This window comes from Peromyscus eremicus, chromosome 1 (genome assembly GCF_949786415.1).
Source record: "Peromyscus eremicus chromosome 1, PerEre_H2_v1, whole genome shotgun sequence".
Classification (NCBI taxonomy): domain Eukaryota; kingdom Metazoa; phylum Chordata; class Mammalia; order Rodentia; family Cricetidae; genus Peromyscus; species Peromyscus eremicus.
Genome location: NC_081416.1, coordinates 190,245,701 through 190,272,998, shown reverse-complemented (window position 1 = coordinate 190,272,998; position 27,298 = coordinate 190,245,701). Strand labels below are relative to the sequence as shown.

Genomic DNA, 27,298 nt, shown 5'->3' with positions numbered 1-27,298 from the left:
CACACACACACACACACACACACACACACACACACACAAAACCAACACTACTAACACAAACACCCCAATAACAACAACAACAACAACAACATAACAGAAATCCACAATCATTCATCATTACCATTTCTCAATCTCAATGATTTCAATTCCACAATAAAAATACCCACACTGATAGAATGGATGTGAAAATAGAATCCATTCCTCTGTTACATTAGGGACACATGCCTTTACATCAAGGATAGATACCAAGATCCCAGCTGGATCAACAACAGAGAGGGAAAACAAGGAATAGGTGACCATGATAAATGAAGACCACATGAGAATAGGAAGAAGCAAAGTGCTGGAGAGGCCCACAGAAATCTACAAAGATACCCCCACAACAGACTGCTGGCAATGGTCGAGAGACAGCCCAACTGACCTACTCTGGTGATGGGATGGCCAAACACCCTAATTGTCATGCTAGAAACCCCATCCAATGACTGAGGGATCTGGATGCAGAGATCCATGGCTAGGCCCCGGGTGGAGCTCTAGGAGTCCAATTAGCGAGAAAGAGGAGGGTTTATATGAGCAAGAATTGTTGAGACCAAGGTTGAGTAAAGCACAGGGACAAATAGCCAAACGAACAGAAACACATGAACTATGAACCAATGCCTGAGGGGTCCCCAACTGGATCAGGACCCCTGAATGAGTGAGACAGCTGATTGGCTTGATCTGTTTGGGAGGCATCCAGGCAGTGGGACCGGGTCCTGTGCTCATTGTATGAGTTGGCTGTTTGAAACCTGGGGTCTATGCAGGGTCGCTTGGCTCTGCCTGGGAGGAGGGGACTGGACCTGCCTGGACTGAGTCTACCAGGTTGATCTCAGTCCTCGGAGGAGGATTTGCCCTGGAGGAGGTAGGAATGGGTGGGTTGGGGGGAAGGGGAGGTTGGTGGGAGGGGGGAGAACAAGGGAATCCATGGCTGACATGTAGAACTGAATTGTATTGCAAAATTAAAAAAAATAAAAATAAAAAAAGATCAGACCTATATATTTCAAGCAAATGGACTTAACAAGCACTCAAGTGTAGTTGTTAGTTATTTAGTGGCACTCTTACCCTGTGAGGAAATGTCATTATACATGACAGAATCCACTAACAAGAGTTTTACTAAGATAAAAGAGACAGATGAGTGCTCAGGCCTGCAGAGAGACACGTGTGTGGAGAAGAGGAAGAAGGAGGCTGGGAATATGGTGCCGGCTTATACAGGCTGGGTGGCACACTCATACACCGGTCGATGTGGCTACTCCACGCATGCGCAGATCACATGGTTGCTTTGCCTCACTCTTATAAAACCATGCAAAGCCATGGAGTCTTGGTCAGGCAAGACACCTTGACTCAAAAATGGCTATTTTGAACTGGAACTGGCTAGGAGGAAGTGTCTAGGTCTGCCGGGCATACGTAAACATGCCCAACCTTGGGGGCATGTTTTGAATCCATCATCCCTGACTCTTCTTTTTTAAAAAAGAAAAAAAATGTGGTTGAGTGGGTATAGGGTGATGTTTCTCTCAAAGAATGCTTACGGCTGAAGAGTGGGCATCGGTTGGCTCTTGGGGAAATGGGGAGGGTAGCTTGTGAAGTCCTGGGAGGATGGTGGGGGGGGTACAGATGTTCTGCCGCCCCTTTATTCTGCAGCTGTCCATTTGTGTTGTGGCTGGGAACCTTCTGTTTGACAAGATACTGTTGAAATAGAAAAAGCTTAGAGAAAAAAGAATCATTATTATTTTATTTTTGGAGTTGGCATTTATCTGAGGTAGACCTGGCCTTAGTACTCTGCTTAATTTTTATCTGAGACACACCTTATTAGAGGTAGTTTATTTAAGGCACCCGTTTCCTTTAATAGTTTAGCATTTAGGAAATGCAGGTGATCAGCTACTGAATATTGAACAATGATAGATTGTTGTATTATAATTTTCCTTACCACCTGGATATTTTTTATTGTTCTTTGTGCCTCCGGCTCTGTGTGGTCCTAGTTGGGAAAGGAAGGGGTGATACCTTATTCCTCTGGAATGGGTGACAAGGCAGTGGATCCTGATGTCCTCTGGAGCTTGAGAGTGCAAGGCCCTGTTGGATTTGGTGTATAGGAAGAGAGATTTTTCTGGGATAGAGGTGAGATAAAAGGTTTTAGATGAGACAGGTGGACCCAGTGAGGAAAGCTCTCACGTTTAGCAGCTGTAGGAGTCACAAGAATTACCTTGAAGGGTCCCTGCCACTAAGGGGAAAGGGGTGAAGGGTGCTGGCCTGGAGGGAAGAGAAGAATCTGATCCCCAATGTGTATTGGAGGTGGACAATTATTGTCACATGGCTGAGGTAATGAACAGTCTACGTAGCTCCACAGGATAGACCTGAGGTGACATAAAAGGGGAGTTAACAGGCTATCTGGAACAGTTGGAGGGTTGGATAAAAGACCTGGTGTTAGAACTGGCCTTTCATACATTTGTTCAAATAGAGAAATTGAAAGAAGCTTTTTAGGAAGAGCCCTGAGCCTGAGAAGAGCTAGAGGCAATAATCTTACCCAGTCAAGATGAAGTTCCTGTGACATCTTAGGAAGAATAGTTTTTAAAGACTGGTTGGTATGCTCCACCTTTCCTGAGGATTGAGGACGGTATGGGATATGAAAATGCCAAGGAATGTTAAGAGCCTTAGCTAGTGTCTTAGAAATCTGAGACGTGAACTCTGGGCTATTGTCAGACTGAAGAGAAGCAGGAAGCCCAAACTGAGGAATAATTCCTCAGGGAAAGAGGCCTGCAACTGTCTGTGCCCGCTTATTAGAAACCGGATATGCCTCCACCCAATTTGAAAATGAGTCTACCATCACAAGGAGATATTTAACTTCCCTGATGGTGGGCATATGGGTAAAATCAAGCTGCCATTCAGTCCCTGGAAGGGAACCTCTAGCCTTCTAGCCTGGTGGGTAGGAAAAGACTGACTCCTGTACTTGGAATTGGCATCTGTTTTTTGGCAGATCTCACAAGAGGCAGTAATAGTTCTTAAGAACTGTAAATCCTCCGAGGTGGGCTGCAGGTGAGCTTTTACGAATTGAGACAGAGCAAGATTATTAGGATGAAAGAGCTGGTGTAGATAGGAAAGAATTTGTCTAGTGTCTGGAGTTCCCTATGAGGGTGTAGGCTGTACTGTATGGATTCCCTGTGGTGGGTGAGGTGAGAATTGGCCCTGGAGGGCTTCTGTCCTGGCTGCCTGGTCAGCCCGGTTGTTTCCCCTAGAGATGACAGAGCTATCGGTCTGGTGAGACCAGCAGTGCACAATTCCTGTAGCCCTGGGGAGATGAAAAGCCTCCAGCATGGCCATTATTTGGCCTGAGTTATATATGGATCCCCCTTTTGCTGTGAGAAGGCCATGCTCCCTCCAAAGAGCAGCGTGGGAAGGAGGATATGAAAATCATATTTGGAGTCTGTGTAAACACTTAGAGATTGTCCCTGTGCCAGTTGGAAGGCACGGGTGAGAGCTATCAGCTCAGCCTGTTGGTTAGTGGTGTGTGTGGGTAATGCCTGTGCCTCTATTATCTCAGTATCTGACACTATGGCATAACCCACTTTATGGGTCCCTTCATATAAAAAGGAGCTGCCATCTGTATACCAGGTATAAGTAGCCTGAGGCAATGTGCCCTCCTGTATGTGTGAAGGGTGAGGTAACAGTTCTTCTAAGGTTTCAGTGCAGGAATAAGAAGGAGAATATTCAGCATTAGGTTGAGGGAGGAGGCTTGAAATATTAAGAGGTGGACAAGTCTAGAAAGTAAGTGTGACATCTAGTAATGCCAACTGGAGAGAAAGAGAGAAGGAGGTAAAGTTTGTAAGCCTTTATAAGTTAAAAGATGGGACAGATTATGATGAGAAAACACAATAATGGGTGAAACAAAGCTTAGCTTTTCTGATTCCCGATTAAGGAGCTCTGCAGCTGCTAAGGCATGGATGCAAGGTGCCCAGCCCTGACTGGTAAGGGTCTAGCTTCTTTGACAGATAGGCTACAGGTGTAAAGGAGGGTCCCAGCTGATATCCTAGAGTTCCCAGGGCAAATCCCTCCTTCTCTGCTACATAGAGGGAGAAGGAATGGGTTAATTCTGGGAGATGAAGCACTGGGGCCTGAAGAAGGGCCTGTTGGAGCTTTTGGAAAAGTTTAGTGACAGGATGGAGGAGAGGATCATGTGGCGATCCCTAAGCTGCCTCGTACAAGGGGCGAGCAAGGAGAGAAAAAGATGGAACCCAAGACCGTAGGAAGCCAGCTATTCCTAGGAAAGACTGAATCTCCATTTTAGTAGAAGGGACTGTGAGGGACTGGATTAGATGTTTCCTGTCTATAGTAATAGCCTTGTGAGTTGGAGTAATGGATAGACCCAAATAGGTGACCTGGGGAATTGACAGCTGAACTTTAGAAGGAGATACCCTGTAACCCCGACTGGATAAGAAATTTAGGAGAGCAAAGGTGTTAGTTTGGCTAACCTGTAAGGATGGGCTGCAGAGTAAAATATCACCTACATACTCTATTAGTTTAGAGCCAGGGAGGGACAGAGAAAGCAGGTCAGAGGCCAGAGCCTGACCAAATAGGTGTGGACTGTCTTTGAATCCCTGCAGCAGAACAGTCCAGGTCAGCTGTGTTGACCAGTGAGTGTCAGGGTCAGTCCAGGTGAAAGCAAAGATATTTGGAGACTGAGGACTGAGAGGACTAGAAAAGAAGGTGTCTTTGAGATCTAGAACTGAGAAGTGAAAGGTTCCCGAAGGGATAGTGGACAGGAGAGTATAAGGGTTAGGCACTACAGGATGGAGGGGACCACTGCAGGGTTAATGAGCTGGAGGTCTTGAACCAGGCGGTAGGTTCCATTAGACTTTTTAACTGCAAGTATGGGGGTGCCAGTAGCTCAAACCAGCAGCTGCCGCTCATTTGAGAGAGACAATTAGGAAGCTGTTTTTAGCTCCGTTTTAGAATCTTTTTATTCAGGTGTTAGGTGGAAACTCTTGCCAACACGTTGGACGCCATTTGTAGCTAGAGAATTTCTCTCCAGTTCCCGCCACCAAGTCCCGCCAGTCCCAGAGCCCACTTATAAAATAAACATACAGATTCTTACATTATTTAAACTGCTTGGCCATTAGCTCAGGCCTGTTATTGTCTAGCTCTTACTCTTATATTTAGCCCATTTCTATTAATCTTTACTTTGCCACGTGGCTCATGGCTTACTGGTACCTTACATCTTCCTTGTACTGGCGGGGGCGGCTCCAGGCAGTCTCTCTCTCCGCCTTCCACTTCCCAGAATTCTTTTCCTTGTCCCGCCTATACTTCCTGCCTAGCCAATGGCCAATCAGTGATTTATTTACTGACCAATCAGCAACACACTTGACATACAGACCATCCCACAGCAGGGGTGTTAAAAGGTGAAGAGGTTAGGCGGAGCAGCTTTTTCCTAAGAAGGTCAGAAATGATAGGCTTAAGTCCTCTTAGGCTCTGGAGTGAGAGAGGGTACTGAGCTTGGGTGATATATCTGGCAAGATCTTGTAGCTGGATAATAATAGGTGGATGGTATCCACCAATAGAAGGGTTTTGGATATCCAAGACTCTTGGGTCTACCTGAGAGGCTGGCAAGGGAAAAGAATTGTTACAGTCAGTAGAGTGAGTGCCGATAGTAATGAACTTGTTCTACTATCTCTCATTATTCATTTCCCCCACACTATAGCAAAGCACCTATGAAGGTCTTGACTGTTTCCCTGAATGTATGATGTCTAACTTCATTCTGAAAGTCATGGGCTCTGTAACATCCTACATGGACTGGTTTTGGTTTCCATTTCCTACAGTATTAATCACAGGATATAACAACATGGACCATATTCCTAAAGGATCTGCTGTAATCCAGACACAACCTTCTATTCTTTCGTTGTACAAAAACAACCAGTATTTCCCTCAGTAGTGTGGACTTATCCCATTTTCTAGCACCATTATTCCTATAGTAACCTGCTCACATGAGGCCATTGAAAGCTCAACTTGACCAGGATGAAATATCAAGTTCTAATTTGAAGAAATCATTATAGTGTTTCCAGGCAGTAGTACTCCAGCTCTTGAAAGCACATTTCTAGGACAGCAGTCCATAAAGTCCTTGCATAAATAAGCATTTTTCCCTGGGACATAAGAGGTAATGTTAAGTGGAAACATTCCAATTTCCACACCAGAATTCATTGTTCCATAACTGATGGCTAAGAAAGACAGCATACAATATACTGCAATCTGATTCAATGCATTTACCACCTTCTGGAAAGCACTGCCACAGCCCTTTATGCAAACACCACATAAATGGTATCTTACCTGTGACAAGCCATTTTACCATTATACCAAGCTTGCTGATAAAGGATGGTGGAGGCCACATTAAATTAGTGGTTTCCATGAATATGGGCATAATGTTGTAAATCTCTTCCTGTGCAGAGAGTTCCTTTGTAAGAAATAATGCTCCATTAGTGTCCTAGTCCCTCCACTGAAAGATGTGTCTTGTTACTGGAGATGACTGGTTTAGTCTCCACATCCTGTACTGCTAAGAGACTTGGCTAGGGTCACCATCATCTATTCCTGGGAGTTTCCAGTGCTCTAGGATTCTAGCTCATCGCAGAGTTGTCCTCAGATTCCAATTATCTAAGTACTCTCCTTCATGTGACTGACCTAATCCCTGTGCATATATGTTACAGTGGTGTAGAGTAGTCTTCTTGTGTGAATCCTAACAGTGAGATGAGGGGCTGTGTCTGACTCTGTTACCTGGTTCTTCCTTCTGATTACCTCTTCTAGCATTGATAGAAGAGGAAGTGCCCAGTCTTACCGAAATTTATATACCATGACTGTCTGATATCCATGGGAGGCCCACATGTCTCTGGAGAGAAACAGGGAAGGAGAACTGGATGTGTCTGTTGTGTGAATAGGGATGAGAGGAGGACTCGTGAAAATGGGAGGGAGCCGGGTGGTGGTGGCACATGCCTTTAATCCCAGAACTTGGGAGGCAGAGCCAGGCGGATCTCTGTGAGTTCAAGGCCAGCCTGGGCTACCAAGTGAGTTCCAGGAAAGGCGCAAAGCTACACAGAGAAACCCTGTCTCGAAAAACAAAACAAAACAAACAAACAAACAAAAAGAAAATGGGAGGGAGCTGAAACTGATTGTGATTAAAAAAGAAACACACACACACACACACACACACACACACACACAAAGAAACAATGCTGTCTGGAATACCATGATGGTGTGTAAGATACTCAATAAGGCACTCAATGTTAGTGTTGACATGTGCATTATGCTCTGGATAAGCAAATTCATAACAAGAATATGTATGTAGTCCATTAAGGTGAAAACATTTTGCTTTCTTCTTTTAAATTTTCTTCCTGTTATTAAAAACAGATACTTTTCTCATTCAATATATCCTGATCAATTTTCCTTCCCTCTACTCATACCATTCCCTCCCACTCTTCGATCATATCGAGATACACTTGATTTCTGTCTCTCATTTAAAAAGAATGAGCTTCTAAGAGGTAACAACAAAATATAAAATGAGATATAATATGCTAAAACAAAAAACCAAAATATCATAGGATCTAAGTGACAAAGTCCAAATACGGTTGTGAATAAATAGCGATCCCTGAGAAGACATTCACACAGCATCTAGATATCCTGTTTGGTTAATTCAGTTCCTCCTGCTTTCTATGTTCCTGAAGCATTAGTGATGAAGAGATTTACTAATTTCACTGCCAACTGGACTATTTTGATGTTTCATTTTGTCTTCTAATGCACATGATTAAAAAAAATAATAATGTTTATCAATCCTCAGACAATTGTCTTTGAGTTTTTATTCACTCCACTCTTCCATTATTTCTTTAGGGAACTTATCAGTGTGTTGGTGCACCAACCCATTTATACAACATAAGACTTTCACTGTGTTAACTTATCCTGTGAACTAGGAAATAGAACTCTGCTTATAACAGCTTCATTTGGTTTATTAGGTGAAGGATACATTTAGAGGCTATTAAATTATGGTTTATAGAGAAAAGAGAAGGATTTCCTATCATCCTCATGTTCTCAGAACAGGGTAAGTAGCTGGTAAACTCACTGCACTAGGTACAGGTATTTATCAGAACAACACATCTACACAATTATTTACTGAGGATTAACTAGGACAGCAGAGGTACAGTAGCTCAAAGCATAGAATCTAAACAGGAAACTTCATGTCTCAGTTAGTTGGTCCATTTGGAACTGAATAATTTAGTAAGATCACTAATTTTCTCAAAGTGAGAAATAAGCAGATTTTACTGGATGTGGTCATTATATTAATATGCATATATAGATGTATCATAGAAGCAAAGAATCTCTGAGACACAGACACTAAGCAAGGTAGAATCTACTGACTTCTTTAGGTTTGGAAAATCATGATGTCTCAATCATTTTGCTGGGTTCCCTCCATCATGGGATTTTGGGCCTTTCTCTACTCACTACATTTGGAATGCCATCCTCCAATGTCGACTGTTAACACCAGTCTCAGTTGTTTTCATTTGAAAAGTTTCTTGCTTCATTCTTGTGACCAAATTATCCAAAGAGGAGTTCATCCCTGAGCTCTTACTGCCTGTTGTTTTAGGTGAAATCATGGTGCCTAAGGGTGCAGAAGAAAATCTATAAACATATTTTCCAGCTTATTTTTCACCTGAACACAGGGCCTCAGATGCACAGCCCAAGGGAAGAAAGAGTTCCAGAATTCTCAGTGGCAGTGGAAGAGGTATAAGAAAGTGCTCAGAGTGTGACAGCTCTCTGGGTTACTGTGACAGCCTCACGCATCAACAAAGTTAGAAGCGCATATGGTCAGAAACACTTGAGCTAAGTATAAACCTGCAGGACCCTGTGAGATCTGGATCCATCAGACTTATGTCTGAGCAGACATGTGTGTTGGTGGGATGTTTTCTTTTGGTTATTATTATCAGGATCTTGTTTAATCATAGTCATGCATATGCCTATAGCTCTGCTGAGTGTTATATCAGAATCAAAGAAGATTTTCACCATGAAGGAGATGTAACAATTGGTGTATTTTTCCCAATTCATACTATGTACACAGGCAACAAAGTTCCACATCCTTATCTGCCAAACGTTTACACCGACTTTCACATACAGTAAGTGTTGTTGTTCATTTATGCTGTTTCAGATTTCATGTTACAAATGACCCAGGTGATATGTGTATTCAAGCTCCTATGCTTATTTTTACCATGAAAAACCCTCTTCTAATCCAAAATTCCTTATTTAATTCTATGTTATTCTTCATTTATTTTCTATTCTCAAAGATGATACAATAAGTTGCTTGTTTGTTTATTGATTTTTGTTTCCAAATATGACAATTGAAATATTGGATCTTCCTTGACCATGCCTTTACAGTCACATGTTTCGCATATTAGTTCTTCAGAGGGAGGATGGTTTTACTAAAGTTTATCTTGCTCTTCAGGACACTCTAGAAGTCTATATATACTCGTGTAAAAAGAGGTGATGCTACCAAAAGCTGTTACTATGGAGGGATGTGATGGTAGAGTAAGAAGTTTGCATATGCTAGATACCACTGATTTAGGAGTAAGGGTGTCAGATTTAGAAGTTGGCAGTAGTTTCTTCTTGTCCAAACAGCTATGCCTGTCTTCAAAAAATGTTTTAGTTAAATTAATTATTTACTAATATTTTACTACCAGAAGCATTTTCTCTTTTACATGTCTTTCCATGCATTTCTAACAAGTTTTTAATCTCATTTTCATGGATGTGGTCATAAGAAACATTGACAAGATTGTGGCCACTTAGGGTTGTTTCTTACTAAGTCAGAAATAAAATTAAGTTTGTGGTAGAGAAATATTTTTGTTACTACGAAAGAGTAATATGTGTGTTTCTCACTTTCCATTACTTCCTCAAAATCTTCCGTTGTACAATACCTTTCCTAATTTTTTCATACATGTTGAGGAACAAGACATGTATATATCTTAAAGCTAAAATTATTTTGTAAGGCTTCTGATTACATTCTTTATTACACTGAGAGAGTGCATATATGTTTTCAAAGAGGGAATATGTCTGCTCTCTAAGTTTCTTTGTCTTTTTCGTGCATATAATTTTTACATGCCTAGAAATGATCATCTTAATTATCAATATTACAAAACATCTTAGCTGTGGGCAGGAATTTTTCTTCACTACTTTGGTTTTTGTGTGGTCTAAATTTTTAAACAGATTTTACTTTAGGGCTATTATACCTATTCAGATGATATGATATACAAACATAAAACTATATATTAATTTCCAGATTAATGTAAGTTTTCTTTTGAGGCAACATGACTTAGTCTAATGGACTGCACATGATACAGACTTTACAAGACATTTTTACCTAAATTTTTGTGTGTGTCCATGGACACTCATGCCTCAGGTCTCACATGCAGGTGAGAGATCATCTGTGGAAGTACAACTTAACCTCCCACCATGTGTGTGTCGACATCAAATTCATCCCATACTCAGTTCTAGGGTTTTGCCCTAGGTGAACTATATTATTTTCCATATGACAAATCCTGTTATACATGGTGCCTGTTATCCTTCCAAATTAAAATTGTTACTGTCTCTAGAAATGTATGAGATGAAGAACATGTCTATCCCATTGTCTTTAAATTTTGGTTGACTAGATATATCAAAGTAGATTACCCCAAATCTCCAAACATTTCTTATGTTAATAATGTGACAAAAATCCATGTATCATATGAATATTATCTTTTACAATTTGGATTTTAGGATTTTTCTCCTCTACTATAAATATATGCCCTTTTGTGAGCAGTTTCACACATCAAAATCGAAAAGCATTTCCTTGCAGCTTATTCTAAAATACTTTGCAGTGGGATGCTTGTTTTAAATTTTTTTTATTACTTCATTTATTTTTGAAATTGTAATGTAATTGGAGTATTTCTCTTTTCCTTCCTTCCGTCCAAACTTTGTCACATAACTCTTCTTCCTCCCTTCTAAATTTATTGACTGTTTAAAAATTATTAATACATAAACATAAGGGTACACACACACACACACACACACACACACACACACACATATATATATACATGTTCCTAATTACAAACAGATCAGTCTGCATTAATGTACTCCTATGCATAGTTTTGAGGATGACAATTTGATATTGGATATTCAATGGCTTTGCTTTTCCCTGTAGAAGACTATTTCTCTGACTTTTGATTTCCTTAGTTGGCTCTAGTTCTTTGTCTAGAAATAAGACCCTATGATCTTTTCCCCAGCCACTTTGGTATATCTATTATTGTATTCTTAATTCATATCATGTTCAGGCAGTCATGTTCATGAAACTTTCAGGATAAGACATTGATTATAAAATGTAAAAATTTTCAAACAAATACCCTAACTTGGAATGGCCAAGATTTATCAACATTGCTTTTTAATGATAACAATAAATGCTTTTATTATCTTTTTTCAAGACAAATAGTTAAGAGTAACACCAATGCACATAAATATATGTACATTGTATTTTTGGGGAATTGAAGAAAAGCAATAAAGAGATATAACTATCAATTTAATTTCATGGAGCATAACTCAGACAGTAAAATCAGCTCTCATGTTTCCTCACAATCTGTCTTCCTTTTGTGTATTACCAGTGAAAATATCTTGATGCCTATCTATATCATGATTCTGAGCTCTTCCCTCCATTACTGCCTGTGGCCTCATAATTGATCTCTTCTTTCCATGAATTGAAGCTCTGTGGCCTTTTCTCTTCATATGGGCACAGTGAACTTTGAATGCTCTCTACATCCTTGTATGAAGGTCTATGTGGACTGCATTAATTTATTAGAAAGCCCTTCTTTGGTATCCATTCTGTTTTAGCCACTGTGCTTTGTTTATCCTCACTTGGTACTTTTCATTAGCATGGAGTTCTTATTTGCTAGCTCCCATTTTCTTAGGGTGTTTCACAAAGAATGTGTAATCTGCCATGGTATTTTACAACACAGCAAGAAACACACATACTAATCAGATATACACCAGCCTACCTGGTATACCAATGTTTTTTGGGTTCTCACAGAAGTGAGTACTGATGGCTGTCATTGTTAGCACTATGGGAATTCTTTTATTACTTACCTCAATGTGTCACTTGCAGAAATATATGTGTCTATCTATCACTGTATTCACATTCAATAATAATTTGGACCATTTTAGACTGATTTTGTCTAATAAGATTAATAAATATTAATTTATCCAATGTCAATCTCATACCTAATATAACTGAATTAATAAATAATGACATCTATGATTTCCTGTTGAAATAAGGCAATGCAGGGACAATAATTCCTACAACACATTCTCTGATTTCTAAACCTTTCAATATGTCTGTCCATCTTCTACAGCAATCATCCAGTGACAATATTGTACATCATAGGTTACTAAAATATATTTATGAAGAGACAGAATCTTGTATTTTTATTTCTCACCATTTTTGCCAATTTTTATGTTTTTCATGTTAGTCAAAATTTTTCAAAATTAATGTCCATGAAATATATTAAAATCCAAAATCAATTTTAACTAGTACATAGGAGATAGGACTGAACTTTCTTGTGTATAACAATAGTGAATATCCAGATCACAACATTTACATACTTGAGTATGTCATAACTTTCATTTGTTTTGAACGCAGCTGAATGCTCATTCTCAAAATCCTAATTTCATTTTTTTCTTTCTATTTCTTTCTTTTGGGTTCTGGGCAGATCCTAACTATGCTTCTGTGATATATTGGACTCCCTTTCTCTTTCTCTGAAGCCATTTTCCCTGCAATGTGGCTTCTCCATCTCTGTCTGACCTCCATGTTTGATGAACTCAAGTACTTAAGCATGGCTGTGTTTCTTCTCTCTCCCATTGTCTTCTTCCAGGAAACTAATATGATGTACTCCAGACCTATCTTAGTGCTTTTTCATTTTAAAAATCTAATAATAAAGCATTCAAGCAGCAAAAAAACACATTTTAGTATCATATATGAACTTGACATAATTTTTGATGTTCTATATATAGAATAAACAGAGATCTAACCTATACTGTTCAGATTTTGTGATTAAAGTTTTCATCCCCTTATCACTGCTTAGTGGTTGGAGGCTTTGAGCACCTCTGCTGTCTTTACATGGAAAATACAACAGCGATTATGAATATAATATGCTCATAAGACTACATACATGTAAGAAATTCTCAAAATGCATGCATTCTATGTCTGTACATATATACATATACATACACACACACATTCAAATGTTTCCGTTAAGAAAGATAACTTGGTTTCCACTATTTTTCTTGTTTCCACTATGAAGGACTTTTTTGCCCATTTTCCTTCCAGTACATGCCTTTCTTTACTTATCATTTTGGTGTGTCTGGCTGCTTTTTTGGTGTTTAAATGCTTTCATGAATTAAGTGAGAAATTATATACAGTGTATTTTGATTACGTTCACTCCTCCCCTAACTCCTTCCATATGTGGTCCTTTATACTAACCTCCTGTTCACGCAATTTGACATTTCTTCTTTTTCCCCAAAGAATCCTGTCTATGTTTTGGTATTACTCAAAGAACTGGAGCCTTCTCTCGACTATGGTAAACCTACTGGGTTCAAAGCTTTGATAATAACTGACTGTCACAAAACCTATCAAGGACAAAATCCCCATGGCTAGTGGTGTGATTTCACACAAAACTCTCTTCTCTATGCTTGAGTTTTTTTTACTAGCATGACCTTTTGCAGCTCTGGTGCCCCTGATACTATGCATTTGTATCTACAATTACTCTGTTCTTTCTGGAAAATAATTTTCTTTCAATTATCTACAACCTCTGCAAGATCACTGAGATTTCTGTGCCTGAGAATAATGTGTGTTCCTCATCTGAAGCTGAGCATTATCCAGTGCCTCATTCTCTCCAAAATGATCAGTTAAAGGTCTCTGTTAATTTAGACCTACCAGCAGAGGTTTCTGTGACAAAAATGTATCAATGTTCTCATCTATGGTTTGAAAAATAAATTATTAGGAATCATGATAATTCTGCATCTGTTTAGCATAATATTTTTATTTCTTCTTGGGCTTATGGTCTCTTTTGTGTTCCAAGTAACCATGCTATGAATGAATTTCTTCTCATGGAACATGTCCATGATCCAAACAGAAAATTATTTGAATATTCGTGTAACATTTCTTTTCCTATTGCATCAGAGGGCATGTCTTATTAGTTCAGTTATTTTTGCATCTTGCAGGGCTCATAACTGGATGATGTTAACTAATTTTTATTCCTGGTTTGATGTAAACAATTTAGTGTTTAGGGTATTCACCAGAGGAGAATTTTGGAACATGATTTAAGCCAATAGAAAACCTTTCTTAGCCAGCCTGCAACTCTACTGGGTGATCAGAATCCCAGGGTAGCATGTAGACTTTCTCAGGATGAGCTTTTAAGTACAAAAACATGTTCTGTGTTAAAATACATCAGTTAACAAGAACAGTTAGCCAGAATTGGAACTACACAAGCAAAAATCAAGTTTAATACATTTAGAGTCTTCTGAAAACTATGTGTGTTGTTATCGCTTTCATTAGGTGGTACTGTCCATTTGCTGAGCTTTACAAGCTGAATGGCACTTCCACCATCCAGTCAGTTGTGCTAAGCTCTGGAGGCCTACTAAGGACTGGGGCACTGCTACATTCACCACTGTTCTCAGGGAGTGAGACAAGTCATGACCATTTATTTTATGATCCAATCAGAATGAGAGTTAGATGCCCACAAAGTGCTAATAGCAGAGTAGATTGTCAGGGGGAGCAGACATTTTTACAACCATGCCAAGAACTTCTATAATTGCTCCTGATCATTTAATAAAGAGAAACCAGGATTTTCCCAAATCCATACATACTTTCCTGTATTTCATGAGAACACTAATCCTCTCCAATTTTGTAGGAACATTTCTGCAAAGAAATCTGTTTTTTTTTTTATTCAGAAACAGGAACTTTTAATGCCTCTAAGTTGTGATCAACATATCTACTTAGTTTGGAAACAATTAGATAAGCCATTGAGTAAAACCATTTGCATATGTCCACCAAGTAGTCCCATAGGCCCAGTAATATTGCATATACAAATTATATATATATATATATATATATATATATATATATATATATATATATAGTTATAAATCATCCCATTAGGCTGAATATCTGCTACCCAATAAGGTAAAGTATGTAGGTTAAAAATTTGGGATAGTAGATTTCTTTGTCCCTTGTAAGTGTCCTATTGTTAATTAAGGCTACCCCCAGTCACTACAAGTATGTCAGTCAATGGGCTGACAGTCTGTTTAATTCATATCCCTAAGTAGCATGAGGGCGTGGTCTAAGCATAACCAGCAATTTTGGCTGATTTTGGATGGGAGTGATATAACTCTATCATTAAGGTCCCACCTGAAGAATAGAGTCTGATTTCTTAGGTTATTCCTAACTCCCAAAAACCTGAATCATTTTATTTATTTATTTATTTATTTATTTATTTATTTATTTATTTATTTATTTATTTCGGTTTTTCGAGACAGGGTTTCTCTGTGTAGCTTTGCGCCTTTCCTGGAACTCACTTGGTAGCCCAGGCTGGCCTCGAACTCACAGAGATCCGCCTGGCTCTGCCTCCCGAGTGCTTGGATTAAAGGCGTAAGCCACCACCGCCCAGCCTGAATCATTTTAAATCAAACTTTTTAGGACTCTCTGGTTTTACAATGGAAACCGCCTTGATGCTGGCAACTAGGGGTCAAAGCTACGGAGAATGCATGGAATCATAAACTCTGTATTACTCTCTGAAAAGATAAACTCTCAAGTCCTTCATTTCTCCAATACAGACAAACACTTGTAGTAGGCATCAGCAAGTAAAGGTCAAGATGAGATAAAGGCTGCTGGTCTGTAGTCACATTAGCTAATACCTTCCATGTATCTGTCATCCTCAATCTCCAGTCCAGCCCTGAGAGCAGTGAGGCTTGGACTGTGACCTTGTGTTCGTACCCATAGTGAAAAAAACAAGATTCAGGAAGAGGTATAAGAGCAAGAGTGCAAGAACCTGTGGACAAATGATACCTTATGATTAATGGTCCATAGTTCAGAGACATTCCATTTGAGAATAGCATCTATGGCTTCCACTTTCTTTATCTTGGTGTGGTGGGTCTGTGATGTAAGAGCACCTATATTCAACACCATATGAGTAGAGAGAATGACCTTGTAGGGTCCTTAACTGATTAGCTCCATTGTCCCTTTGGCTACTCACTTGACACAGAGGATATCACTCTACTTAAGCAAGGTGAAATTGGTGGTGGACTCAGAAGATGGCTGGGTATCTCAGATATTCAGTGAATAGCCTGTGTGGAGAACTGGAATGCCTTTAGTGACTTGATAAGGGAATGATTAAAGAGTTTTGTCAACTGCTTGTCTCTGAGCCTTTGAAGAAGGTGGGGAATTCTTCCAAATATAATCTCATGGGTAGTTAATCCCTCCCTATATGGGAAAGAGTAAACTGATGAACAGTAAAGGAGGAAGCCTATCCACCTTTTTCTGGATGCTAATGAGAATTTTGTTGGAGTTTCATTTGATGTCCTGTTTATTCTTTCTGCCAGCTCAGAACTCTGAGGTCTAGATACACAGTGAAGTTTCTGCTCTATGTCTAAAGCCCTAGCTATTATTTAAGAGGGTTTGAGTTATGAAAATCAGGATATTGTTGGACCCTATTGCTAGAAGGCAGTCAAATTGGAACACACATTTATACCTGATCTTTTTAGCTATTTGAACACATTTAGTCTATGTGGGGAACACTTTTAACCACTCAAAAACGGTATCTTTAAGAAAGTTGCAAGTATTTTTCCCTTCCCCAGCAAGGCAGATCTTGGTTGAAATCAGTTTTTCCAACGTTTGACAGGGTGTTGTTCTTTCATTTGGATCCCTTCCTGGGTAAGGACTCTCTGTTTTCGATTTACTTTAACACAATCCTGGAATATCGTGGAGATATACAATGCTAGTGTGTCATGTATAGGTATAACAAACATTGGTCTGAACAAATAAGAAGGTTTTGTGGTACCCAGGGGAATAGCATGGTAAAGTTTTGTTACCAGAATCCAGCTAGTTATTTCTGAGAGAGTGAACTTTTCCTCTGGTACCTTCCATCAACACATAGGTGATGGAGGAATGACTTTCTGTATACTGCAAATATGTGTTGCTCTGATTGGTTGACAAATAAAGCCATTTGGTTTATGGCAAAGCAGCTTAGAGGCAGTGGAAAATTCATAGAGACAAACAGGAAGAAGGCAGGGAGAGACACCAGCGAGCCACTGAAGGAGCAACATTTAGTGGAATGCGGGTAAAGCCACAGAATATGTGGTGATACATAGATTAATTGTTATGGGCTAATTTAAGATATAAGAGCTAGCTAGCAAAAATCTTGAGCCATGGCTGTGCAATTATAATTAATATAAATCTCTGTGTGTTTACTTGGGGGATGCAAGTGGGAGAGATTTGCCCCAACTACCATCAAGCCAGGACATAGGAAACTTCCTGACTACATATAGTTTTGTACTGACCATTTTTCTTTACCCTGCAGTCATAGGTAGCACTGGTTTGTGGTATGTGTCATCAGAACATCAATAAGTTTTAGTGTCAGGTGTCGGACAGTGAGTTCAAATGTGTGTCCACGGAGGATAGCAATTTCTAGGGAAGCCACGTAGTCCATAGGAGGGCCAAGATTTTTTAATGTCCTTTTTTTTCCAGCAGTAAGAAACCATCTTTCTCTATAGATCACACAGTTGACATACCCACTTGTAAAATCATATCAACTGATGGTCCATGTATATAGTAGTGGAGTTTTCTTTTCCCCATATGAGATACTGGGCTAGATCAATCAATTCCTCTACCTGTGATGAGGTTCCTGGTTTAGGCACAAACAATTTTATTAAAAGTTTGTATTGCATCTCCTACATTCCTGGTTTCATCATTCATCGTGTGACAGTCTTGTCTGAGCACCTGCAGGTCATCATCAGGCAAGAAGGATAGCTGGATTGATGACAAGTTGAACTCAAGTTGGGGCCAGGAGTAGAGTCTTGTACTGGGTCAAACAGTCATTAAACAGTTGATTTTTTTTTTGTTTGTTTTGTTTGTTTGTTTGGTTTTTTTTTTTTGCTCATTAGAAGACCTCTTTTTTACTAGATACTGTGATTATCAGATCTTAAAACAGTTAACTCGATTGCATTCTTTTATTTAGCTAGCAGTACTCTCCACACATATTTGACATATGGGCCAACATATGGCTACAGGGTCAAATCATTTGGATTGATGTATCACAGGGAATTTCCGTGGTCCCAACATTTGGGTAAAATCCCTTTGTCTTTTGTGTCATGCATTGGCAATGAAAAGGTTTTGGGGCATCTGGAAGTTCTAGGGCTGAAGCCAAAATCAGAGATATGTTTAAAGCCTTGAATGTCTTTCATTTAGTCTCAGTCAAGATTAGGGTCTTAGTTCTCCTACTGTGCTTATGTATAGGCATTGCAGTTTCCACAAACACTGAAATACCCAGCTGCACCCAGGAATTCTGGAATCTGTGCCTTAGTCTTTGTAGTTGGAATCTGCAGTTTTGTGTGGTCTGTAATTTCCTCATGTATATTTTTATTCAATCTCTGCAGTTATAATTTTAAAATATACCAGTTGGTTCTGGCCCTGGTATTTGCCATTGAGGAGATCAACAGGAACCCTCATCTTTTACCAAACATATCTCTGGGATTTGACTTCTATAATGTCCCATACAGTGAGAAAAACATTCTTATGAATGCTCTTATTTGGCTCACAGGCCTGAGTAACCTTCGCAGTCTTCACTGTAATTATAACTGTTTAAAGGAGAGAAAGACAAGTGCTGTGATAACAGGACCATCGTGGGTAAAATCTGCCCATATTGGGACACTGCTTCAGCTCTACAAATTTCCACAGGTGAGGAGTTGTGTGGACAGAAGAGCCAGATCTCCTTTGCTGACATTTCAGGTGTGTCCATAGGTAAAAAGTTATAGTTGTATTAGTTAGATATCAATGACAATTGTCCAGACAATTGGAGATGGACCTCTATTTCAGTCACTGGGAAAAGAAAGGGGAGGTTGGAGTAGACAAGGAGGGTTAATAAATATAGAAAATAGGCCAGACATTTTCTGAAAACTTCTCTCACAGAAATTTGTCTTTAAAACCAGGGTGAATCCATCATTGTGCTAAACATTTCCTTCTGTTTCTGCAGAACAAGGATTGTGTATAATGTCATTGTTCTTTCTCTTGTTTCCATTTTTTTTCCTCTTCAGTTCACTGTTGGTCCTTTTGAGCCTATCTTCAGTGACCGAAGTCAGTTTAATTCTCTCTACCAGTTGGTCCCCGAAGGCACAACTCTGTCTCTTGCCATGGTCTCTTTGATGCTTCATTTTGGCTGGATCTGGGTTGGTCTGATTATCCCAGATGATCACAGAGGGACTCAGTTTCTAGCAGATATCAGAGAAAAGATGGAGAAAAATCAAGTCTGCATAGCTTTTGTTGAAATGATCCAAAGCACCTGGAATTCATTTTCATACAAATACTGGAAAAGTCTTGGCATCATCCAGGAAACATTGGCCAATATTATCATCATTTATGGTGACAATGATTTGTTACAAGGTTTAATGACAAATCTAGGACAACAAGTTTTGACAAGTAAAGTCTGGGTCATGACCTCTGAGTGGGATGTTACTAATATCGCTGATTATTTCTTGCTGGATTCATTCCATGGAAGTCTCATTTTTTCACAACCCCATGAGCAGGTGGCTGAATTTATAAATTTCATCAAAACAGTTAATCCTTATAAATACCCAGAAGACAATTACCTTCCTAAATTGTGGTTTTTGTTCTTCAAGTGCTCATTTTCAAAGCTGGATTGTCATCTTTTGGAGAACTGCCAACCCAATGCTTCCTTGGAATTACTGCCTAGACATATGTTTGACATGGTAATGAGTGAAGACAGCTACAATACATACAAGGCTGTCTATATTGTGGCCCAGAGTCTCCATGAGATGAGTCTTCATCAAGTACAAATGCAACCATTTAGAAATGGGGAAAGATTGGTGTTCTTCCCCTGGCAGGTAATATTCCTTCCATTGTATTAGAGCATCAACCATGTGAAATTTTGGCAGTCTTCAGAGGCACCAAACTAGGTATTACATATTTCAGAATTTTACATATAGTATATGTATGTACATATTCACATATGCATGTGTTTGTGTATGTGTTTGTGTGTGTGTGTGTGTTTGTGTGTCTATCCACAGGAGATTCTTCACATGTTATCCTATCATCCATGTCAGTGGAGATCTTTCTGTTCATGTTGCTGAGGAACAAGGTGCTAGTGGCAAGGAGGAAATGATTTTAATGAATATAAAAATTATGTCACAAATAGCTGCACAATTTTTTCATTGTAATGATTACACCAGAAACCTAAGAATTTTCTTAGTGAAACAATGAAACCTCATTATGCCAAGTTGTTAGTACATAAACGATTTCTCTTAACTACTATTTAGTCATAAGTACCCACATTTTACTCAATGAACTTTGGGATGAATGTTGTCTGTAAATGGGTATAGCTTTCTTTTAAAGACATTGAGATTTGCTTCAATCAATACTCACTGATTCCATTTCTGAGTTTGTATAGAAGATGTTCTTGAGGCTGACTGTTCCAAAGATGTAGAATTGTATCCCATTTACATAGGTCACCATTGCTGACGTTCAATCAAACCTATATTATTATTGTGTCCTACACCAGAGATTATGAACATTGAGAATTATTCTATAATCCATTGGTGGTCAAACTCTCAGACCTACATTAAAACATGTTCTTGCATCACTTTCAGCTTCATCCTTTCTTGAGGAATATCCACACGGGAGCCAATATGGCTTTAGAATGGAAACAGAAGTTAGATGATGATAAGTATGATATTCTCAACTTTTGGAATTTTCCAAAGGGTCTTGGACTTAAAGTGAAAGTAGGAAATTTTTTGCCCAATGCTCCACAGAGTCAACAGTTGACTTTATCTGAGAAGATGATACGATGGCCAGAAAGATATTTAGAGGTGGGTTATATATTATCTCAATGCATTAAACTTATCATAATAATACCAATATATCCTCCAGTATAACAACTTCTACTTTTGAAATTAAATCCCAGTACTATAAAATTCCCAGTAGACAAAGACAAAAAAATTACTACTAAAAGACAGTGCTTTATAATCCCCTGATTATTTAAAAAGGACTTTTTAAGATTTAAATGTCTGCTAATATTCAGTGGTGCATGGGTTAAATTTTGTCACTTTGACACAAATTAAGTACACCTGAGAAGTGGTATATGCAATCCTCATAATGTCTCCCAGGGCACTCTTATGTAGAAAATCTCTACATTCACAACAGAAAACTTAATAAGTTATATTTTCTTGCTATGATCAAACACCATCACCAGAAGTGACTTTTGGAAAAAAGAGTTTATCTGACTTATGGTTCTGGAGTTTCGAGTGTGCTTTATACTCAGAGGCATGCCAGTGTGTCGCATCTGTGGAGAGATGGGTAGGAAGCTGAAAATAAAATGTCTCAGTCCACACACTGGAGGCAGAGAGTGAATACTGAAATTAGGTGAGGATCATAAATTTTCAAAATCCCCAACCACTGAAATAATTCTGCCAATAAGTCTGCAACTCTTAAAGTTGCAATAACTCTCAAGATACCAACACCACTGAGGAAATACATATTCACATATCTGAGTTTATAATTGCCATTTTTCATTCAAACCAATTCACAATGTCTCTATTAGAATTCCTTCACTGTTTCTGAAATTTGAGTAGTTCATCTTGATTCCATGCTTAAAATTACAGAAGATAAAAAGTTACCATTACTTTTATCCACCCCTTGAATTGAAATACTATAGCGTGCATGTGTTTATGTTATTACTTTATCTGCTACTGAAGATACATACATACCTAATGTAACTTAAGCAAGTGTTCCTTTTGGATGACAGTATGAGCCCTCAGCTCTTATCTTTGGAAATTGATTGCTCTAGGAGGATGAGGTTCCTGATGACATCATATTCTCAGTCAATAGAAAAAATTAATACAATGAATCACCTTTTTCTCATTCTTAATTCTGAGAAAACAGCCTACAGAATGATGATGCTCACTCTTAGAGTGAACCCTTTAAACTTTTCTTTAGAAACACTCACAGCGATGCCCAACAATTTGTTTACATGGTGATGATAAGTCCTGTTAAGTTGACAAGTAAGACTTACAATCATGGTGGAAATAAAAGTTTCTCAATGCATTAGAAGGCAAGCTCAGAGACAAGATCCATCTGGAAGGACCACTTGACCTTTTAGGTAATGTGTTCTATGACCTCCGTGCATCAAAATTGTTCCTACCTCATTATGATCCAAACTGTATAATAATGGGATAATCCTCAGACCAATTTTGTATAGGTCACAAATGCTCAAATTCCTTTCCTACTTTTATAGGAATAAAACTTGCAAATTAATTGTGTGATACTAAAAATACTATTGAGACTTTCTTTCCTTTTTTTGTGACAGAGTTTCTCTATGTAGCTTTGTGCCTTTCCTGGAACTCACTTGGTGACCAGGCTGGCCTCAAACTCACAGTGATATGCCTGGCTCTGCCTCCCAAGTGCTAGGATTAAAGGCGTGTGCCACCACCGCCAGGCTTGAGACTTTCACTAAACCATGAGAATTTGTTAACTTTGCTCCATTTTCTCTCAGATTCCTAAGTCTGTGTGCAGTGAGAGCTGTGGTCCTGGATTCAGGAAAGTTTCCCTAGAGGGCAAGGCTGTTTGCTGTTATGATCGCACTCCTTGTGCAGACAATGAGATTTCCAACGAGACAGGTAAGAATAAATCTTACAGACATGGTTCCACATTTCTACAGGATTCTGCATTATCTTAAAAACTGAAAAATATCTAGAAAGAAGTGAGACAAATGTATTTCTTCTCTTATTTAGGATATGAAACGTGCATCTCCATGTCTTGAAATAGTGCAGTAGGCACAGAAATTTATAATTGATTTACATTTGTGATCTAACTTCAGCTATTGTTTCCTGCAGGAAACCCCTTTTCTCTGTACTAATCAATATGCTTCATTTCCCCACGTAATTTAACACATAGTAATAAAATGCACAAATTGAATGTTTTCCTAACTGTATTTTAATAATAATTAGAACTCACCTAAATGTAGGATAGGTTATTTTAATAATGATTTTTCCCAGCAAGAACAGAAATTAGCAATTTGTGTTTAATATTCCCACTATATAATTATTGACTATAGAGTATAACTAAAATTTCAAATTTCCTTAATGAATAGGATTATGTCCATTTTTATGCTCCAATTCTGAGAAACCATATATAAAACAATATCCTTAAGGCAGTTCCAACAGTTTGTTACTGAGAGTTGTACCAAGACCTAAGAGCTGCAATGGAATATAGAATCTCCATTTAGAAGAATAGGTCCTGAACATATTCACAGCATATTTCATTGGGAAGAAAAATCTTTAAAAGCTGGTATTTCCATACCTAATACTAAATTTGTGACCAGATTTATTTCAATTTTGAAATTTTGAAATGTTTTCTACTCTTTGAGAATTTCATACAATGTATTTTGATCATATTCATACCCTCCCAAATCTTCCACTTTCCTACCTAACTTCTTTTCTCTTCTGTTAAAAAAATTAAGAAAAACTCATTGAATTCAGTTTCTGCTTCCCAGATACTCTTTCGAGTGCAATCCTGGATGGAATATGGACTAATTCCTACTGCCACATTCTTAAAGTTTAAAGTGTCTTTTCATTATAACAGCTATGAGGTCAAATAACTTCTCAGTTAAATGTAGTATTTTATGCCAACTCTCAATACATAATGATGTTTGGTCTGCCCTGAGCTTTCACATGTTATATGCATGGTATCAAACCTCAAATTTATATATTCAACTGCCCAGCTGTGTCTGCAAGTTTCTATTCCCTTGAAGTATTTCAGGACCTCTGACTTTTACATTCTTTCTGCAACTTCTTTCATGGATTTCCCACATTGAGATGTAAAAGACTGTGCCCTCAAGCTGTTATTCAAAAGAAACAAACTTTTATTGAATATGCATGCACAAATTCACACACACACACACACGCACACACACACACACACGCACACACACACACACACTCACATAGTCATTTTTCTTACATGTATCATTTGCCTTTAGTAAGGAATGTAGTTATACATGTTAGTCCTCCATTAAAACTTAGAAAACTAAAACAAAATGAACACCACCACATAAAAGAGAAGGAAATAAGAGAGCCTGAGGTTATACCTTGAAAGTAGGTCCTAAGAACAGATATAACAATGTGTCACGATAGCTGAAGGAAAACATTATTTACAAGGTATGTAGAAATAAGTTTTATTCTACTAAAGTGAGTTCAATAATATGTTAATAAAATTTGTCAACAAAATAAAATTGAAAATCTAGTGATTAGTTTCTTTTTAAAATCATACAAAAAATAACAATGGAAATCTGGCGTGCATAAATCACTGTTTTTGTACTTCAAATACAAGATGAACTTTATAAATTTTCAAGAGCAGTATATTATAACACTGTTTTATTTCATACCCTAAAACTGTCTCAATAGTTCTGACCTTTCCCCAGTTTGAATGATGACTATTCACTAGTGCACTAGTCAAGCCTGTAACAATGTAGTAACGCCTATTCATTAAAGCTTCCACAGAGAAGAGTCAATATTAGAAAACAGGAAGCATTTTATAATGATAAGAAAATTGAGACCCTATGTTTAAGAAGAGTATTTTTATGAAAATAATTTCAAGGGCATATTCCTTCTTTTGCACTATTCAAATTCATAATATGGTATGACTTATGACGTGGTTTCAGAAATAAAGTATGTTCTGTATTGTAATTCAGTATTCTAATAACTTCCAAAAGAGATACACCAATAGCACAAGAGGCCTGAAGGTATATAAGAGAGAAAAGTGTAAGTGCATTTAATTTATATCACTATAAAGTAGATGGGTTGTCTGAGAAGCTACTAGTAATTGATAACTACTACCAAAAGAGGAGCATCGCTTTTTCTTTAAGGTTGTGGACTCTGAAATGTTGCCCATATTCCAGTTGTTGCCCCCATAATATGTAAATACTAGCATCACTGAATACACTCAGTGAGTATGAAAATGTAAAAAGAAGAGATAAGAGAGCACATTAAGACTGGAAGTAAAAGTGGGAAAAGTTGAGGAATGGAGCAAGAGGAAAGAGGATTGAGTTGGATCAACACACTTTATAAGTTCACATAAATAATAACTGAAATATCATATAAGAAAGTGGTGGTATAGATATGAAAATGTTCACTACAGAGTTTGTGTTTCTTTGTCCCTGAGAAAACAGGAAAGTGATATAGATAGCAGTTCTGTCGAAAAGTACAGAAAAATGGCTTAGAATAAAAGGGATAACTTCAGCTTGGATTAAATCTCACCTTCATTTCTGATCAGATATGGATCAGTGCATGAAGTGTCCAGAGAATCATTATGCAGAGACAGAGAAGAAACACTGCCTCCAGAAAGCTGTGAGTTTTCTTAACCATGAGGACCCCTTGGGGATATCTCTCACAACCATAGCTCTGTGCTTCTCGGTACTCACAACTGCGGTTCTTGGACTCTTTGTGAAGCACAGAGACACTCCAATTGTCAAAGCTAATAATAGGACCCTTAGTTACACATTGCTTATCACACTCACTGTCTGTTTCCTATGTGCCTTGCTATTCATTGGCCGTCCCAACACCACAACCTGTATCCTGCAGCAGATCACATTTGGAGGTGCTTTCACTGTGGCTCTTGCCACTGTGTTGGCCAAAGCTATCACTGTGGTTATTGCCTTCAAGGTTACTTTTCCAAGGAGAGTGGTGAGGTGGTTAATAATATCAAAGGCTCCAAACCTTATAATCCCCATGTGTACTCTGATCCACCTTGTCTTCTGTGGAATCTGGCTAGGGACCTCTCCTCCCTTCCTTGACCAAGACTATCATGCTGAACATGGACATATCATCCTTGTGTGTAACAAAGGCTCAGATTTTGCCTTCCATGGTATACTGGGATATCTCTGCTCCTTGGCACTTGGAAGTTTTACTATGGCTTTCATGTCACGGAATCTGCCTGACACATTCAACGAAGCCAAGTTCCTGTCATTCAGCATGCTGGTGTTCTTCTGTGTCTGGGTCACATTCCTCCCTGTCTACCACAGCACCAAGGGGAAGGTCATGGTGGCTATGGAAGTCTTCTCTATCTTGGCTTCTAGTGCAGCCCTCCTTGGCTTTATTTTTGTCCCTAAGTGCTATATTATCTTAATAAGGCCAGATAAGAACTCAGTTCATCATATCAGGAACAGGCCACATTCTAGAAGGAATAACCCTCTCAAAACCTAGTTTAAAACTCAACATAGTTCTCATATTAAACATGAATTTCAAAGATGAAGTCCAGTTGATCTCTACTGCAAATATGTGTTATGCAGTTAGGGTATGGGTTTGATCCTTTGTGCTTTTACATGGTCATCGGATTATAGGAAAATTTCTGTCTGCAGTCATCCAATTGTATTAGAGCATTTTTGTACTGGAGTTATTGGAGTTATCCACACTTGAAATCCAGGTTGTGTTTTCATAAGAGCAGGACCTCAGTATATATCTGGGCTTGTCTGAAACCTTCTATAATATAGACGGCTAAGATTTATGTTATTGATTTAAATTGCTTGAAAGCATTAAGTATATTCTCTTTTCCAATTGTACTGATCACATGTTTTAAATTTTGAAAGTGTATTCTAGTAAAAGTTTATCTTGTCTTTCAATCACAGTGGTAAAACATATAGATCAAAATTTTATTTTATATTCAAATTTTAATATTACAGATTTTTACAAGAACACCCACCTGTTTCTTAAAGTCTCAAGGCTCTTCACTAAATTATTATGCTTTCATTCATGTTTATGTAATTATACTGAAGAATATGGGATTTTCAAAATGTAAATGTTATCTTCTTGAACATAATATTTCATCAGTCATTGAATAATATGTTGTATGCTAAGTTAGAATGTAGACTTACTTTGAATTATATTTTATTACCCAATGTCAAATGTCAGTCAATCAGGACAAGTAACTAGGTCTAACTACATGGATCCCTTA

The 27,298-nt window shown here is 38.3% G+C and overlaps 1 protein-coding gene across 1 annotated transcript in view; it reads left to right on the top strand.

The window, feature by feature from the left end:
• Positions 1–26,550, top strand: part of LOC131903796 (vomeronasal type-2 receptor 116-like) — a 34,610-nt gene extending 8,060 nt beyond the window's left edge. The window contains exons 2-8 of the mRNA XM_059254565.1: positions 8,979–9,164; positions 18,718–19,018; positions 19,375–20,181; positions 20,944–21,162; positions 22,845–22,968; positions 23,636–23,638; positions 25,622–26,550. Of these exons, the coding sequence (XP_059110548.1) occupies positions 8,979–9,164; positions 18,718–19,018; positions 19,375–20,181; positions 20,944–21,162; positions 22,845–22,968; positions 23,636–23,638; positions 25,622–26,550 (2,569 nt within the window). The remainder of the gene's footprint in view (positions 1–8,978; positions 9,165–18,717; positions 19,019–19,374; positions 20,182–20,943; positions 21,163–22,844; positions 22,969–23,635; positions 23,639–25,621) is intronic.
• The last annotated feature ends 748 nt before the right edge of the window (positions 26,551–27,298 follow it).